Source organism: Phascolarctos cinereus, unplaced genomic scaffold (assembly GCF_003287225.1).
Source record: "Phascolarctos cinereus isolate Bilbo 61053 unplaced genomic scaffold, phaCin_HiC Scaffold_4;HRSCAF=312, whole genome shotgun sequence".
NCBI classification, from domain to species: Eukaryota; Metazoa; Chordata; class Mammalia; order Diprotodontia; family Phascolarctidae; genus Phascolarctos; species Phascolarctos cinereus.
In genome coordinates, this window is record NW_027555847.1 from 364,982,640 (window position 1) to 365,001,727 (window position 19,088).

General features: G+C 34.6%; 1 protein-coding gene across 2 annotated transcripts in view; it reads right to left on the minus strand.

The window, feature by feature from the left end:
* Nucleotides 1–19,088, minus strand: part of WDR7 (WD repeat domain 7) — a 462,409-nt gene that overhangs the window by 419,971 nt on the left and 23,350 nt on the right. For both annotated transcript variants that reach the window (XM_020994630.2, XM_020994621.2), the window contains exons 2-4: nucleotides 16,060–16,231; nucleotides 5,669–5,775; nucleotides 366–444 (exon numbers count right to left, since the gene is read on the minus strand). In XM_020994630.2, coding sequence (XP_020850289.1) covers nucleotides 366–444; nucleotides 5,669–5,775; nucleotides 16,060–16,218 — 345 coding nt within the window. In that variant the 5' untranslated portion in view covers nucleotides 16,219–16,231. The remainder of the gene's footprint in view (nucleotides 1–365; nucleotides 445–5,668; nucleotides 5,776–16,059; nucleotides 16,232–19,088) is intronic.

The window sequence follows — 19,088 nt, forward strand, 5'->3', positions numbered from 1 at the left end:
GTAACTCAGGACTTTTTTCATTCATTCATCTATTCATTAAACAAGTACTAATTAAGTATGTGTTACAGGCAAAGAATTGTATTAAATACAGAAAGGACAGATGTCATGATAAATAAAATGTCTCTGCCTCTAAATAGTTTACAAAATAGGAAGATGTGATATGAACAAAAATTACTTTAAAGTAAAATAGATTATAAGACTTTAAGAGAGGTAAAAAGCACCCTGGAAGCCGAGGGAGAGAGGAATCAGCAATGACTTTCAAGTTTAGCAGTTTTAGGGAAGGCTTTTAAGGAGGAAACAGCACTTAAACCATTTTAGCACATCTGTGCTTGCAACCTGACAAATTAAAGAATTAAAATACTAACCTGTATGCCAGTATGTGTGCAAGCTAATTTCGTAAACTCAATACATCTGCCATCACTTACATCCCAAAGGCACATTTCTCTGTAAAATATAAAATACAAAATAAATAAAAACAATAAGATCCATTGTGGCCAACTATTTCACTAGTGAGCTCTATAAAATCATATGAATGAAAACATTCCTTCTGCCATTTAGTCTATCTGTCCCAAGGTTTTGCATTCTGTTACGTCTTTTTCTTTTTTTTTCAGATTCATCTTCTGTCAAGTTTTTCATGAGTTTCTTTCCAGATGAGCCTAAATCATTATTTCTAATTAAAAATTACTAACAAGAAAATTTAATTATATATTTAAAAGAACTGAGGGTTACCCAACTCTGTCCCACTCATACAAATATGCATGCCCTCAAAACTAACAAATTCCATGAAAGAAACTAGCTATTTTTATATTTATGCTTATATTTCATATATTTATTGCCTCAAATCTATAACAGAAATTTTAGAGTTTAACTGAACCATAATGACTTTGTTATATAAAAATAAGAGTCAAGCCTTACATGATACCTTTATATTGAATATATGTATATAAAATTTATGCATAAGCACAGCTTCAAAACTCAGCATTGAAAAAAATATAGCCATGAAACAGTCAATTGAAATGCATTCCACAGGACTGTTACAAATTAAATACAATATTTCACCTCTAATTCTATTTCTAGTTCTATTTCTTTTGAAGAAATGCATTCCATGGAGGCAGCTAGGTGTCGCAGTGGATAGAGTACCAGCCCTGGACTCAGGAGAAGCTGAGTTCAAAATGGACCTCAGACATATAACATTTACTAGCTGTATGACCCTGGGCAAGTCACTTAAGCCCACTGCGAAAGAAAGAAAGAAAGAAAGAAAGAAAGAAAGAAAGAAAGAAAGAAAGAAAGAAAGAAAGAAAGAAAGAAAGAAAGAAAGAAAGAAAGAAAGAAAGAAAGAAAGAAGAAAAGAAGAAAGAAAGAAGAAAGAAAGAAAGAAAGAAAGAAGGAAGGAAGGAAGGAAGGAAAAGGAAGGAAGGAAGGAAGGAAGGAAGGAAGGAAGGAAGGAAGGAAGAAGGAAGGAGGAAGAAAGAAGGGAGGGAAGGAGGGAGGGAGGGAGGGAGGAAGGAAGGAAGGAAGGAAGGAAGGAAGGAAGGAAGGAAGGAAGGAAGGAAGGAAGGAAGGAAGGAAGGAAGGAAGATAAATGCCTTCCAAAAAGATACTATCTTAAATGAAAACAAGACAAAATAGGAGCTGGAAAATGCATTATTCTGAAAATACTTACAGAAAGAAAATTCAAATTTACCTTGAGAAAAACTTATTAATACAAATAAATGCCTTTTTTGAGTAAAATATATATTACTGACCTTAACACCCACTAAGGATTACATCAAAAAATGAAAATTATAGACCAACTTCCTTAATGAATAGAAAAAAAATGCTAACAAAAATATTTAGAATACATTTTTTAATATTCTTCATGATAAAATTAGAATTTATACTAGGCAGAAAAGGCTGGTTCAATTTTTCAATAGAAAAAACTATTAACATAAAACCTCAAACAAGGAATATACCAACTGATACAAAAAAAACCTTTGATAAAATCCCACTTTCATTGATGATTTTTTTAAAAAGAATAAAAAGCAAGGTATACGGAGATTTTTCTTCAACACACACACATCTACATAAGTTAAGAGAAAATATTATGCAATACAGAAATATTAAAAGAGCAGGTACAAAACAAAGATATCCACTTATACTTCTCTTACTTGACTCAGTACTGGAAAATCCAAAATTGTTATGACAATAAAAAATTATTAAAGAGATTAGCATTGGAAATGAAAAGCTCAAAGAATAATTAATATCCAATGATATGAGTTTATCTAAAAAATCCAAAATGTCTCAACCAAAATAGTAAGAGATAAATGAACTCAATCTCCCAGAATACAAGATTAACCAGCAAAAAAAATTTACATACTTATTTACCAGTATAAAAATCAATAAATCATAAACTCCATTTACAACAAAAAAAATCATAAATTTGTAAACTAATCTACCTAAAAATACAAAGAACCTATATATATAAGGACAACCACAAAATTATGATGACAAATATAAAAAGACCTAAATAATAAAAGAGAAATTCAATGGTCATGCATAAATTAGATTAATATAATAAAAATGACAATACTCTCCAAATTATCATATATTTAATGCAATCTCAATCAAAACACCAAAGGGTTTCTTTACAGGACTCTATAATACCATTATGAAATTTATATGGAAAAACCAACGGGAAAAAGTATCACAGGAGTGTTACATACAGTCACTCAGGTGGTTTTGCTAACTGCTTTTCTGTTACAAGGGAGACTCTCACCAGAAAGCAGTGGTACACAGTAGGTCTGGAAATGTAAATATAAAAGATATCACCAAAAAACAAGTTTTTGAATGTAAGGTATTTGTCTCAATTTTTAAAAAAAATCAAGGTGCACGCTGGCAAAAAAGATGTGAAGGTGGTCCTGTACTCTCAGACGTTAAACAATACAAAGTATTTATCATCAAACCTTTGGAGAAAACAAGAGAGGTAGAGTGAGAAAAAGAATGAGAGAGAGCTACATTCAATAAACTTTCCACCACGATGTGTTATGTAAACATCAAAGTATTACCTCATCAATACATGGTCTAAATAAGCCCCCCAAAAATGTAAAGGAACATTATTTATCAAATGTACTTGGAAGAAAATTGGTTGACAATATGGCAACAAATTTATTTCCATCCACCTACATATATACCTCAGTGAATTCCAAGTGGATGATAAACATTTTTTTAATCATGTAAAGATAAAATAGAATGGAATAATATATTTCTGCCAGTTACAGAGGGGAAGCTTTTTTCCTCCCACTCAATCATTAGAAGGAATTATTTTGACAATATAGATGGGTATGAATCTATCAAAATAAAATTTTATATGACAACATACACATAATTAAAAGAAAAGTGAAACTAACAAATTAAAATTTTTAAAATTATAAAAATACAACAATAACCTGAAATATAATATTATAATATAAAATATAATAAACTGCTGAAAATTCGCAAAGGTAACTGGCAATCCACAACAATTAAAAAGTCAAAGAATATGAATAGAATATTTCCAGAAAAAGATACATAAGATGTTAATAACTTGAAAAAATGTTCAATTTGACTAAAATTGGAGAGAAAAAACTTAAACAACTTTGAGGTACCACCTCATATTCAGTCAATTGACAAAAATAATTTAAAATAAAGTTTTTTGGAGAATAATCCAGAAGCAGATAAGAAAAGTCCAAAATCCATACCCTTTAACCCCAAAATCCACTGTTCAGAATATAAACAAACTGTCCTCAAATACCTCTCTCCCAAAAAAAAGAGCTATTTATTGAAGTATTTTCAAAACAATATTTTTAACTAAAAAAATTAAATGACAGGAGAATAGTTAAATAAAATTGTGGACCATTAATTGAATGGCCATATAGTCCATTCCAGAGTGAAATTAAAACTGACAGGTATAAGCACTACAAAGAAAATTGCAAATGCTACTCTGAATAATTAAATTTTTTAAAAAGCAGAAATAGAATAGAATCAACCCAATAACTACTTAAGATGAAAATTAAATGAGAATGAATAGACAAAGGACACTGAAGGAGACTGAAGTGGGAGTGGCTAAAAAGTTAATGTTTGATGTGTTATAATACATTTAAAAATACACATTTATTATACAAGTTAAATTAGATATACTGATATTCATTATTAAATTTCTAAAAAAAATTTTGAATGACTTTAAACTATCATTAAAACATACTGTAATGCAGGGTTATTGTTGTTTTTAAAACATTAAATAGACAAAATTTCAATCACCTCTCACCATTCTAATCCTGGGAGGTAGGAAGGGCAAAAAAATGTTGATTCTTTCCCATCCCCAAACGGAAAGGTTGAGCAAATGACTGGTTGGCTTCTAAACAATATGACTTAGTGCAAAGAGGGGAACCAGAACTGAGAAACTTGGGCCTCACTGTCATCATCTCAAAGCTGAAACTCTTGCTCCAGGGTCCCACCAACCCAATCCAAACTTCAAATCCTTTGGATTTGTTCTCTGAAGCTTAGATTCAGTCAAAGGGCTGCAGCTGGGGACCTAGAATACCACATGTGGCCTGAAGGCCACAGGTTCGCACTTCTGCATAGGGTCTAAAACTAGTTCAGGGTCCCCAGTGTCCAACACAGGCACCATGGAGAGTGATCTGGCTTCATAACCAGACAGAACTAGCCTCAAGTCCCATCTCTGAAACATACTGGCTGTGTAACCCTGGGCAAGTCACTTAGCCTCTCAATGCTTTAGACCAAAGGCATCAAACACATATAAACATGTATGGTTTTCTAAGTCGATTTGAGGATCACAGGGATACTTATATACTTTTTAGTGGCCCTTTTTCTATTTGAGTTTGATACCACTACTCAAGACAACACTAAGACTCTAAATTGCAAGAAAGGTGCCAATTTACACTGGTAGAAGTTACTCAACAAGAACTCCCTATACCAGTAAAAATACAGGTCCAGTGCTCATTCCCATGCCATAGGTATGTGTTAGGTTTAATTTTGTACAAAATGCACAATTTCTAAAACACCATGTTCTAATAGATTAGATGATGCCTTCAATTGACAGAAAAGTAATGTCTTGCCTTATTTTTTTTTCTGGATCCATAAGGTGCCACTATGTTCAAAATTCAAAGCTGCCCAAACATCTGCCACTAGTATTTGAGGACTTGAGCCAATGCAATTTCCTGAACTATAAAAAGTATTTAAGAAACTCTACAAATTACTAGTGGAACCACTAGCCAGCCTCCAGCTTCTTTCTTGGGGTATAAGTTCCCACACTGGGTTAGCATAACAATATAGCATGAGGCATGAATGGAACTAGTCGATGCTCTCATACTAGCTAAGGATAACTAAGGCTGAATAATTTGAAGCTTGTCTAATAACTCAGAAAAGTGTTATGAAAATTAATCATTTTATAGGCTTTACTGCCCAAAGTTTCTCAGAAGAGAAGCAAAGTAAAAAAGTAATTATAGACATAAACAATCACGAGCTAAAGCCATTTCCTTGTAACTTAGAGACTACAGTTGATATTTTCCTTTGCATTTGGCCTGCATTTATATAAAACCAAGAAAAAGATAAGGCTTACTAACATACTAGCATTCTGTTCTGAGTAAAAGTATACTAAAAAGTATACTATTCTGAGTAAAAGAATACTTACCCACTTTCAGATGCACTCACTACATACTGCCGGTCACTAGAAGCACAAGCTTTGGACAAACAAGTAATGGAAGCTGTATGGCCAAACAAGAGAGCCCGAGGGTTAATCTAGAATTTAAAAAATAATAATGAAACATCTGTATATGAAGAAATATAGAGGAGCTAATCTCTTAAAAATTTTTAAAAGGTTTAAACTATGAACACATCAAGACATTTGGTTAAAATTATGGTTAATGTTGAAAGCTCCTTATGAGACAGAAAAAGAATTAGTTAAGACTGATTTATAACATTAATAAAATCTATGTGACTAAACAGAAGACTATCAAAGCCAAAGAGATGATAGCCAGGGACCTCTCAAGTCAGCTTCATGATCTTAAATCAATTTTCTCAGCTTCATACACTTCCAGGAAAAAAAAAAGAATAGAAAAGGAGGAAATTTATAATATAATGTTCAAAGAAGTAGAAAAACATCAAGACAATACTGCATTCATTAACTTTGTAAAAACATATACCCATCCACAAATCTAAATTTGACAGTTAAGTAAGAAGCTTTATTTGATGGTAGAGGGTTCAGTGGATAGAGCGCTGACCCTGGTGTCTGGAGGACCTGAGTTCAAATTCAGCCTCAGACACATAACACTCACTAGCTATGTGACTCTAGGCAAGTCACTTAACCCCGATCGCCTCACCAAAAAACAAAGAGTCTTCCTGGAACTTATAATCAAGAAGGCCAAAGACTTGATTAGACTACATTTCTAATGCACTGGCAAATTCTTCCAGTTCAATATGTGACAAAAATGGGAAAAAATGTTAGCTAACAGTTTAAGGGATGTGTCTTATAAGCATAAACATGAGAGATCTTGCTACATTGATTAGCAGAGCTAGCACAAAGTGAGGCTCCCAAACCAGATGACTGAAGCACATACATCCATATAAACAAGAGTAAACCTAAGTCAAATATATAGTATCAAAGAAGCAGGAATTTTTACCAGATTCTACTACTTAATATAGCATAATGTCCAATGATGTCAGCATAAGATAAAGTGGGAAAAGCACTAGAATAGGAATCCAGACACCTAGCTCCCTTATTCTAGCTCCTCTATCAATTAGTTCAATCAAAATGGGAAAGATACTATACCTCCCTGGGCCTTAGTCTCAGGCCACAAGCATTTATCAAAAGCCTACTGTGTGCCCAGCATTGTGCTAGGCAATGGGGATACAAAGACCGTCAAAAGATAGTCTCTGCTCTCAAGGACCTCCCTCTCAATAATAATTTTATTACCAATAATTATAATAACAACAACAATAAAAGGGGGGAAGGAAAGAAGGGTTAAGCTAAATGATCTCCAAGGTGCCTTATACCTCTAAAACTCAATGAATTCCAAAAAGGTGAGTGTAACGAGAAGCTCTCCAATAAATGATAGCTCTACACCAATACCAAACTATCAGTAAAACTCAAGATTCCCACAGTGCTGATAGTAGACTTTTTTTAGGCTGTAAAATTGTTACTTGCCCAAAATGTCAAATGTAAATGATAACTGTCGCCAATCCATTCACCAAAATTTCCCATTTGTTTTTCATCTTATAAGCAGCATGGTATAGTGGATAGAAAGCCAATCTTAGAGCCAGGAGGACCTGAATTCAAGTCCCACTTATGACATACTGTCCACATGACCATGGGCTAACCACTTAGATGTTCCAAGACTAAGGTATAGAGAAGGTGCTGACCTGTAAATGGCACAAGCTTTCTCTCCCTCATTTCCCACCTGGCTACACTGCTTTCAGACCTCTCTGACTTTGGCATTATACCCCCATGGCAGGTACCTTTCCCTTTCCCCTCCTTTGGCTTCCTTTTGTATACTGTAAGCTCCTGCAGTGCAGGGACTGTCTTTCTTGTTTTCATATTTGTATCCTCAGCACCTAGCACACTGCCCAGAACATGGTCAGTGTTTAATGTTTACTGACTGACTGACTGACTCCCCAAGCTTCCTATACCAGTGAATTCGAAGGTTCAGGCCCTATCTCTATTTTTAATTTTACATTAAACATTTCATTCATTTTCTAAGAATGTCATGTCAACATTATATAAGTTTCTACTTATATTTGTAGGGCCTGGGCACTATTGATTTCATTGTTACAGGGAATATCTAAAGAGTAAACACCCTAGAGGACTATAAAGTAGCACCTTCTCAGCAACTTACAATCTTAGAAAGTTTAAGTGATTTGCCCTCAAGTCATGCCAGCATTATACCACTGAGGTAGCACCTGAACCATCTTGACTCAACGCTTTCATTCTATTCGCTATACAAAGCTGTCTCTCACTTCTACTGTATAGACAAAGGTTGTATGTTTTTCCTTACCATTGAAAGAGTTAATTACACATTAAATTTTGGAGAAAAGAATAATAATATAGAATCAAGGAAAAGGTAGACATAAAGATAATTATATATAAAAAAAAATGTACCTGATTGGAGTTGTGAACTGATCCCACCATTCGGGACAGCAATTCTGAACTATGTCTAAAGGTCTAAAACACTGTGCTGGGTATCTCTGATCCATTTATACAGCTGCTAGGTCTATATCCCAAAGACATCAAAAAAAAAAAAAGGGAAAAGGACCTATTTATACAAAAATATTTATAGTAGCTCTTTTTGTGGTGTCTAAGAATTGGAAATTGGGGCAGCTAGGTGGTGCAGTGAATATAGCACTGGTCCTGAAGTCAGGAGGACCAGAGTTCAAATCTGGCCTCAAACACTTGGCACTTACTAGCCGTGTGACCTGAGCAAGTCACTTAACCCCAATTGCCTCACCAATAAATAAATTAAAAAAAAAAAAGAATTGGAAATTGAAGGAATGCCCACCAATTGGGGAATGGCTAAACAAGCTGTGGAATATGATTATGATGGAATATTATTGTGCTACAAGAAATGACAAGCAGGATAATTTTAGAAAAACCTGGAAAGACTGAATGAACTGATGAATTTAATGATCTGAAGTGAGCAGAACCAGTAAGTAGTACATTGTATACAGTAACAGCAATATTGTACAGTGAAGAACTGTGAATGACTTAACTATTCTCAGCAATACAATGATTCAAGACAATCCCAAAGGATTCATGATGAAGCATGCTGTCCTCCTCCAGAGGTAAGACTGATACTGTCTGAATACAAACTGAAGCATGCTAATTTTCACTTTCTTTCTTTCTTTGATTCTTTTTTTTATTTGAGTCTTCTTGTACAAAATAACTAATACAGAAATGTTTTACAGGACTGAACATGTATAAACTATATCAGATTGCAGGGAAGGTGAAGAAGCAAAAGGAAGGGATGGAATTTAGAACTCAAAACTTTTAAAAAATATTTTAAAATCAATTAGGGAAAAAATAAAAGTATTCTTTAAAAAAATGCCAGCTCAAAAAAAAAAAATTAAAAAGGTACCTGAAAGATCATAACCTAACTCCCCTCATTTTACAGTTGAAAAAAACTGAAATCTAAACTGAGAACTGACGTGTGCAATATTATACAGCTAGTTCACAATAATCAAGAACTAGGGGATGTAACAACTCACTCTTACATATTGCTTTAAGGCAGTATTATTTACAGATGAGGAAAAAGAGGCAAAGAAATGAAGTCACAATGGTAGTTAAAAAAAAAAAGAACGTAAAACAGCCAGAATGCTCAATATTCCCAAAAAGGAAAAAAGCTTGAAATATGGCCAACATCTTCTCTAATGAATGTTAACTGAATTTTAAGTATCATATACAAAAACACAAAATAAAACTCCCTTCCTACATAAATGTGGATGCTCTCTCTTCCATCAATTCTGGCCCCAGAGTCCCTTTTGAGCTTGATAGTTTGCTGCTAATATCTGACACAGGAACATGTTACCCAGACCTTCTTGCACCAAGGTAGAGGAAATAAGCAATACTTAAAGCAGTGAAGTATCAAAGACTTGGGCATTACTCCCATGTCAAACACATTATTAGCTATGGGTGAGCCTGTGCCAGTCATCTCTCCTGAGATCAATTTTCTTAATAGTAAAATGGGGTTAAAAATACATTTAAATTTGCCTTACTTGGTTATTAGGAGAAACCAATGAAATAACATACATAAAGCACTTCAAAAACCTTAAAAGGCTATATAAATGTCATTTTTTAATTATGCTGATATAAATCAAATATCATGAGGATCTACTGTCTACTACTGCTTTTGAACTGTTTTACTGCCATAACAAAAACTCTTAAATAAAGATTATTAATTCTAATGTAGAGTGTTAACTCACTACAAACTCAATATGAATCAACAGTATGGCATAAATGCCTCACCAACAAATACAATGCTAGGCTTTGTTTAAAAAAAAAAAGACGTATTGAAATCAAACAAGTAAAGAATCCCAATGTACAGCGCACCAGACAATTCATAAAGAATGAATGAAGGGACTAGACGTATTTAACCTCAGAAAGAGAAAGATTTATCAGGGTATAACTATACTCAAATATCAGAAGAGATGGGATTAATAATAGCTAAGACTTACACAGCACTTTAAAGTTTGCCCTCTTTTCTTTTCTTTACATACTATCTCACTTAGAAATCATATCATCTCTGTGCAGATGATACCAAGACCTAATATCTCAAGCTCCAATCCTGCAAATAACAACTGACTGTTGGACATCTTGAACTGGATGTCTCAAAGACATTTCAAATTCAACATATCCTAAACAAAACTCCTTTCTTCTCCCTCCCCCAAACACCCACCTCTACCCAATATTTATTCCTATCAAGGACATCACCATCCTCCAAGTCACCTGACCTCACAACCTCAGGTATCCCTAATACCTCATTAGCATTAACCCCACACAGTCAATTCATGGCCAAATCTTGTCATTTCTACCTTGAGATCTCTCTTATAAGTTTCCTTCTCTCCAGCCTCCCCTCAGCTGTCAAAATGATTTTTCCTAAAGTATAGGTTTTGCCCCTGTTACTCAAACTCCATTTGTTCCCTATTACTTGTAAGATCAAATATAAAATCTTCTATGTGGCATTTAAAGACCTTCACAACCAGATCCCTCCTTACTTTTCCATTCTTTTTTTTTTTTGGTCAGGCAATGGGGTTAAGTGACTTGCCCAGCGTCACACAGCTAGTAAGTGTTATGTGTTTGAGGCTGGATTTGAATTCAGGTCCTCCTGAATCCAGGGCTGGTGTTCTATCCACTGCGCCACCTAGCTGTCCCCCCCCTTTTCCATTCTTAATTTGACTCCCTTCATGCACTCTATAACTCAGGTAAACCATTCTATTTGCTGTTCTCACAACTCCCATCTCTGAGCCTTTCACTTAATATTTCCCATGCCTGGGATGCTGTTTCTCCTGACCTCCCACTACTCTTAATCTAGCTTCCTTCAAGAATCAGTTTGGCAGGCCTTTCCCAGGCCCACACCTTCCCTCTAAGATTACCTTCCATTATCTGATGATGATGGGACCTGAACCTTGTACGTAAACAGTTGTTTGCAAGTTGTCTCCCTATTAGAATGCAAGCTCTTCCAGGCAGGGAAGGGGTTTTTTGCCTTTCTTTTTATCTCCATCATTTACCACTGTGTCTGGCACATAGTAAGTGAATAATAAATGTTTATTGACTGACTTTACATACTTGGCATCATTTGAGCCTAACAACAACCTTGTGAGACAGGTGCTATTATTATCCTCATTATATAGATGAGGAAATTAATAAGTGACCTGTCCAAGGTCATATAGCAAGTAAATGTCTAAGGCAGAAGTCAAACTCCAGGTCCACAGTTCTACCCTTTATGTCTTATTCAGATCTAGGAACAATGTATACAAATTATAGTGAGACAAATTTCAATTCGATATAAAAAAGAGCTGTCTAATCAGAAGTAACAATGTCTAATCAGAAGTAATCAAAAACAATAAGGGAAGGAAATAAGCATTTATTAAGCATCTACTATATGCCAGACATTGTGCTACGCACTTTACAAATATTACCTCATTTGATCCTCACAACAATCCTGAAATAGGTAATATTATTATCCCCATTTTACAGTTAAGGAAACTTAGAACAGAAGTTAAGTGACTTGCCCAGGGTCATGCTAAGGCTGGATTTGAACCCAGGTTTTCCTGATTTCAGGCCCAAGGCTCTATCCATTGCACCACTCACTGCATAAACTTCTTTTCAATGAAAGTAGTAACCACCTGCTGAGAACAATATAAATAAAGACTCATATATTGGGTAAAGGCAGGACTAGCTCTTCATGTCCTTTTCAACTCTCAAATCATATGATTTCCAATCACAAGAATGTAGAAATTAGTCTTTACAGTGATCAACTGACAGTAACTGGAAACCATGAGTATACATTAATAAATTTAGCAAACCAAATCTTGACCTATTACCATGGAAACAATAAATCAGTTGATTCATATAAGAAAAGCTTTAAAAAAAGTTAATATTTTGATGTATTTCATAGTTTCCATGTGAAACTTCTAAAATACATAAATGGAAACTACACTGTACTTCTTTAGTCAGACAAGCAATAAAGAGGATCCAGAAAATTACGTAACTGCTAAATAGCAAAAACTGGAAGGATAACTGTAGTAAATTGAAAATCGCTAAAAATGTACTGATCACAGAGTCAACATAAACAATTGAAAATTAAAAGTTTTAACATCTTCCATGAAGCTGGTGGAAATCAGCTCCTCTGTCTCCTTTCATGGCAATGGTTTGTTCAGGGCTTAAAGTTGGGAGGAAACTAAAAAGCTCAGAGGAAAAACAAATACAAATAGCGTCAATGGTCATTAAATGGCATACATGAAATATACACAAAAATTATCACAACTTGAACTCTTCATTTATACATAATGACTCCCATCAGCATTATCTTTGAATATCAAAGACCACAATTAAGAAATTCCATCTATCTGGCCACCAATGTGACCAAGAATAAAAAGAAAATGAGAAAAATGGAAGAGTGGTAACAGAGGTGATGGTTAACAGTGAGCACACAATACTTACTTTCTAAAGTGTTAACAGTACCACCCTCAGTGCTGACAAAACTGTGAGTTCTGCTGCTACTTCCAAAATGTCATTTTAAGTCATTTTCATTCCTGCCATGAACTTAGACCAAGTTTTTGTCCCTCCTCCCTACAGACCATAGGCCAAAGAAGTGCAATATACAGGAGTTCAAATGTCATAGGTCTATCTTTGAATTCTTGCAAACCAGTAATAGATGAAAATATATGACAATAACAATATCAAGAATGCTGGTCATACCCACATGTACAAAAATATTTGTAGCTGCTCTTTTTGTGGTGGCAAAGAATTGGAAATTGAGGGGAAGCCCATCAATTGAGGAATGGCTGAACAAGCTGTGGTATATGAATGTAATAGAATGCTATTGTGCTATAAGAAATGATATGCAGGCAGACTTCAGAAAGACCTGGAAAGCCTTGTATGGAATGATGCTGAGTTAAGTGAGAAGAACGCTGCACACAATAACAGCCATGTTGTGTGATGACTAACATTGACAGACTTAGCCTTTCTCAGCAATGCAAGGATCTAAGACATCTCTAAAAGTCTCATGATGGAAAATGCTATTCACATCCAAAGAACTATGGAGTTTGAATGCAGATCAAAGCATACTATTTGCTATTTTTTTTCTTCTGTATTGTTTTGTTTCCTCTCTGATGATTCCTCCTATTGGTTCTAACTCTTCCTTATAACATCACTAATGTGAAAATAGGTTTAATAGGAATGTATATGTATAGCCTATATCAGATTGTGCTCTGTCTTGAGAAGGGAGGTGGGGAGGGAGGGGAAGAAAAATTTGAAACTCAAAAGCTTATGGAAATGATTGTTGATAACTCAAAATAACTTAATTTTAAAAAAAGAATGTTGGTCATAATCTTGGGAAGGGGGTGGCAGGGAAGAAATGTCTTGTTGGTCTTTCACGGAAAGACCTATTTTTACCTATTACCTAATTTTCATATGCTAAATACAACAAAAAAAAGCATGCTTAATCTTCCCTAGAGTAAACAACTTCATTTGTGTTACCAGTTTCTCAGAAAACTGGTTGTCCATACCTTTAAAACATTTTGGTTTTCCCTGGACTCTCCTTTTTCATCCAAAACTAAATACAATGTTCTAATTACAAAATCTGACTAATGGGCCATATAAGCAAAAAGGCTGACACAGGTCTTAAAACTCATATGCCTTTCTTGCCATTTCAGTAAATCATTAATCTCTCTCTTCAACAACACTGCATTGCTGATTCAGAGGGAGCTCTTGACCTCACAGGATCGTCTAACTATGCTTCCTTACCTTGGAACAATCTTTCTACATTTGATATTGGCATTTTGTTTCTTAATATTTTAAAAGAAGACATTTTTGATCTGTGGGATCATTTTTTCCAATCTCAAGATCTCTTGAAATTTTATTCATGTCTTCCTAATAGGTAACCTCAACTTTGTTTCTTTATTATCATCAGAAATTTTGATATGTATAACATTGATTTCTAGTTTATCATCTCATATATCACACAATTGAATATATTATCATCTATTTTCATCCTACACTGTCAGTAAAACCCTGATGACTAAAACTTCAGGTGTGACCTTTAAGATAGTTTTCTACTCACTTAATAATGGCATGAAGTATGATGATGAAACAATCATACATACATACATACATATATATATATACACACACACACACACGTATATGTATATATTTATATATACACATATATGTATATATTTATACATATCATATATTTTATATGTACATGTTTATGTTGGGGAAAGAATTGCAGTTTTTTTAATGTAGCAGAATTTATCTATCCAAATGAGACTTTCTCCCTTCAAATCATTTTGTTAGGAGAAAGTACATCAATACTATTGATAGTGCCACTGCTCAAAAATTCTTTCAAAATTCTCTTTTGGAACTGCTTTCAGAGCTTTCATCACATTCTTCTGAATACCTCTATGGCACAAATTTTCTGCTTGAAGGGGATTTGATTTTTGAAAATAGTCAAGAATCATTTGGAGTCAAGTCTGATGAATAAGGTAAGTGATCAAGCTAAAAAAACGATTTTTGTTCAAATGCTATTTCACAGAATGCATACTGTGACTAGAGCATTACCACTGTGCATTTTTCATCATACAGATTCTCTCAAGTGCTTCACCATAATGACAGCTTGACCTTGTGAATTCTATGTGATCTATGCCAAGCTGCTGTGAAAAAGAAATCAACACTGACTTCACCTGTGATTTTGGTATGTGGATTTTCTATCTCACAGATGCTGCAATTTTCCACTGTAGACTTGGCAAACTGGTTTTAAGGCCATACAGGAAATACCATGTTAGAAATGGCTGGGAAATACTAGTGACCATTTGTCAATTTAAATTTAACTCAAGCCATCATTCTTGAAGTTTTCTATTTGGATAAACCATATCTTTAAAACTGTAGGACTTAGAACTGAAAAAAAACCTTAGAAAAATCAAGTTCAACATCCTCATTTTACAAATGAAGAAAAAAGGGTCCAAAGAGGGGTCCTTCTCAGCCCTAAATCACATGAAACAGGTAACAGTGGCAAAGTCAGAATGTAAATCCAGATCCTGTATTCTAAATCCAGCACTCTTTCCACTTAACCACACTGCTTCATTACCAACATTTTCATCAGTCCTATGGATGCTTCATAAATCACGATGTTCATCTTTTTTAATTCTTTAAAATGTTTGTTTCCTAATTTGTCAAAAATTCTTACTCAAGTCTTTACTACATCTGTATGCAAACTGTATCATCTGCAAATTGGTATGACTTCACAAAAACTGTACTTTTTTTTACTTTTTAATTCCTAAATAAGTTACTCATTTCTATGTTTATATAACAAATACATTTCTGCAATTCCTCATAGCTGCTAGCACGAGACTCATCAACCTTAAAAATAAAGCTTCAGCTAAAGTGATATGTAGCATACCCCTTCCATGATCACTTTCACAAGCCACAAAAAGAGTCCCATCACTTTATTAGAGACACGTCATATAATCAAATTTATGTTTGTTGATATTTAAGTTCACAATAAAGAAATTTTTAAAATAAAGCCATATTTTCCTATCTTTCCAGTGATTTCATGTGGACTCAAATAAATGTCCTTTTATTTGTTGCTAGTCATTTATCAGTGAAGGAATTTGTTTCCTCATTTCTTTTGCTATTAAAGGTTATCTTTTATTTCAAAGCACCTTCACAAGGAGGATAAAGAAATAAGGATTTACAATATTTTTTTAATTAGTAGTAATAGTAGCTTATAAAAAACAATAAGGAAAAAATGTCACCTGAAAAGGAGATAGCTATGTCCAAAAGACACAAGTGATATTTTGCATACTTACTTCCAGTTCTAAGGAAAGATCCCAGAGGCATATTTGTCCATCATGACATCCTGTTACAATGGTAGCCCCATCATCCATTAAAAGCACAGCTGAGATGCAGTGCGTTGGTGCTTTACGGCCCCAAAGAACAATTGGTAGGACGAGGCTGTTTCCCGCCATTTTGCTTTCACACCTGGAAATTTCATAAAGATAATTTTTGGTATTTATTGCAAAAATGATTCCGCCAGAAGATCCCCACATATTTACATTTTAATGACAGATCTCAGCCATACACAATTTGAAAATCACCACCTCACCCTATTAACAAAATTTGGCCAAATGTTGACCCTTGTACAGACATAATTCTTCATATACAACTTTATCCTTATTTGTTTTACTCAAACAATGACTAAACAAGTAAATCAACTCTCTTTAGATAATGATTACTTTCAAGACAATTGATTACTATTTTATATACAAAGACTAGATAAACATATGAGTACTATTTACAGAAGGATACAATGCTATATGTATATTGTCAAATGCGTTACTATGTCTAAGTTTTTGCTTTCATGTCTTTCTTTGTTACAAGACACAGCATCATGCAGAGTTGGAGAGTGGAGAGGGATTGGAGTTTTTTTGTTCTTTTTTTCTGCCCCTTCATGCAAGAACAAAGGGCATCAAGAATACATTTTTTAAAATAAATCTTCAAAAGTATTTTGCTTAGTTTGTTTCATTGGTTTGTTGATGACATTGTGTTGCCTAAAGGAAATACAAAAACATTCAGAAGAATTTGGCCTAACTGCCGATACATTAAAAACCAAGTGGCTAAAGAATATCTGTTATGTGATCTCTGATATGTAGTTGGACAAGCTGGTTCATCAGCGTATATACAGCCATTGTAAATTGACAACAAGTACTAAGAGTGGGATGAGTAATCCTTGAAATTTGTTCAACCTCAAGCTCCTCCCTGAAACAAAAGTCAGTAAGTATTCTTGTAAAGAATGGGGCTCTGCCACAAAGAGACAGAAGTACATTCAGTACCTAGTCCTTTCCTATTTAGTGAATGCCACAGTGATCACAGTCTAAACGCGGCCACTGCATCCAGAGAGCAGAGCTCCAGCCAGGAATTTCAGGAGTCAGAGCCTCCTCCGGTGGGAGCCGGTGAGACCAAGCACCTCATTCAAGGCTGTTAGAGGGCAGAACCTGCAATTAGGAGAATGTCAGTTCAAGAGAAAAGGGGATATAAGCTGAAGACCACCAGCATCCCTGCTCAGCTACAGCACCTACCACTGTAGGAGTGACAAGACTTAGATCAGGCTCAGTGGCCCTCTCCAAGACATCATTTCCTCCTCAACATCCCAGACCAATAATATGAAAGGGAACAGAGCCAAGAAGCTATTCTCTCTTTTTTTTTTAAGGCAATTGGGGTTAAGTGACTTGCCCAGGGTCACACAGCGAGTAAGTGTGAAATGTTTGGTCTGAGGCTGGATTTGAACTCAGGTCCTCCTGACTTCAGGGCCGGTGCTCCATGGACTGCGCCACCTAGCTGCCCCCCCAAGAAGCTATTCTCAATCAGGATTGCTGGCTACCCTACCCCAGGCTCTCCACTGAGAGCACAGTATGGCTTCTTACAAGTCCTCCAGTCTCACCATGGATTCAGCATTGAAGGACCCAAGTGACAAGGCTGGCAACTGCATAGGCAAAATAAGTTCAAAACAAATAGTAAATTAATACCGTCGCCCATCATCTCTAGCAGAAAGGCTTAAAACATAATTAAGAAAAAATTTCTAATACAATGAAGAAATACACTGCTTATTAACAGAATTTTAAGGTAAAATTCCATAAAGTATATCTGCAGGCAGCAAGAATGGAATCGATAGATAAAGAGAAAATGACAAAAAAGGAAAAGGATAACTATCGGGATGATCTGTTAGAGAAGACAAGAAAAGTTTGGTTTTTTTAATTAAATAAGCAATATGACAAGAAAAATCACTCAATGAAAAAATAAACAAAACAAGCAGTAACTTCAATAAAATAGCAAGATATAAAAGAAACACAAAAATCATCAAGTTTTCTCTATACTACTAACAAAACCCAGCAGGAGGAAATAAAAAAGGAAACTTCATTCAAAATACCTACAAACTACATAAAGTTTAAGGATAAAAATGGAACAAGGCCACTACATCAAGAAAATGGAAAATACTGATTTTTTAAAAAATTATAACAATTTTCTCCAATAACAGTGGTACTACCATAATTGGATCTAACATCACAGTCCCAAATGTTTTTATATAAAGGATGAAGAAATGGAACTTACAAGAAGATAGGGAAAGCAACCCGACTAGACCAATGACACACAGAAGTGATTTTTGCCAGAAGAAACACAATTATAAAGGTACTGAATGACCAATGTACAAGGTATGTGAAAAAGGAGAAGGTACCAAAGATATGGAAAAATCCTAGGACCTAATTACTATCCCCCCAAAGGCAACTAAAAGAATGTTAATAATTAGTAACTTACATGCTTATTCACTCATCAATATATAGATGACTTTCTGAAAATTATCTAAAAGGTACTCATAGGGAATAAGTAGGCTTTCATAAATGATACTCAATAATGAACCACATATTTACCATTGCATAACCAACTAAGACATAGAGAACAGAGATTCCACTATATTTATTACTTGTTAATTGTGGAAGGGAAAGCATTTGATTTGATAGAACAATTGACCAACAGGCTATTTCACTACAGAGTATCTTCCATCCATACTTCAAAATGATTCAAGATTCCTTGAAGGATAGAAAAATAGAAATATCTGTGCTCAATAACCCTCCAATCAAAAGTCAACAAAGCATAAAACACGGAAATAGGTGCTGGTCAAAGATGTTTCCCACTGTGAAGGAAGAGATCCAAGTTGAAATGGAATTCATTTTGCATGGTAAGGTTACTTGTCTGTCAATGACAATTTACTGATTATATCAAGCCCCAGAATATCATGGAGCCTCTTGAAAGATTGAGTGTGATCACTCAATAGAGTTTGGCT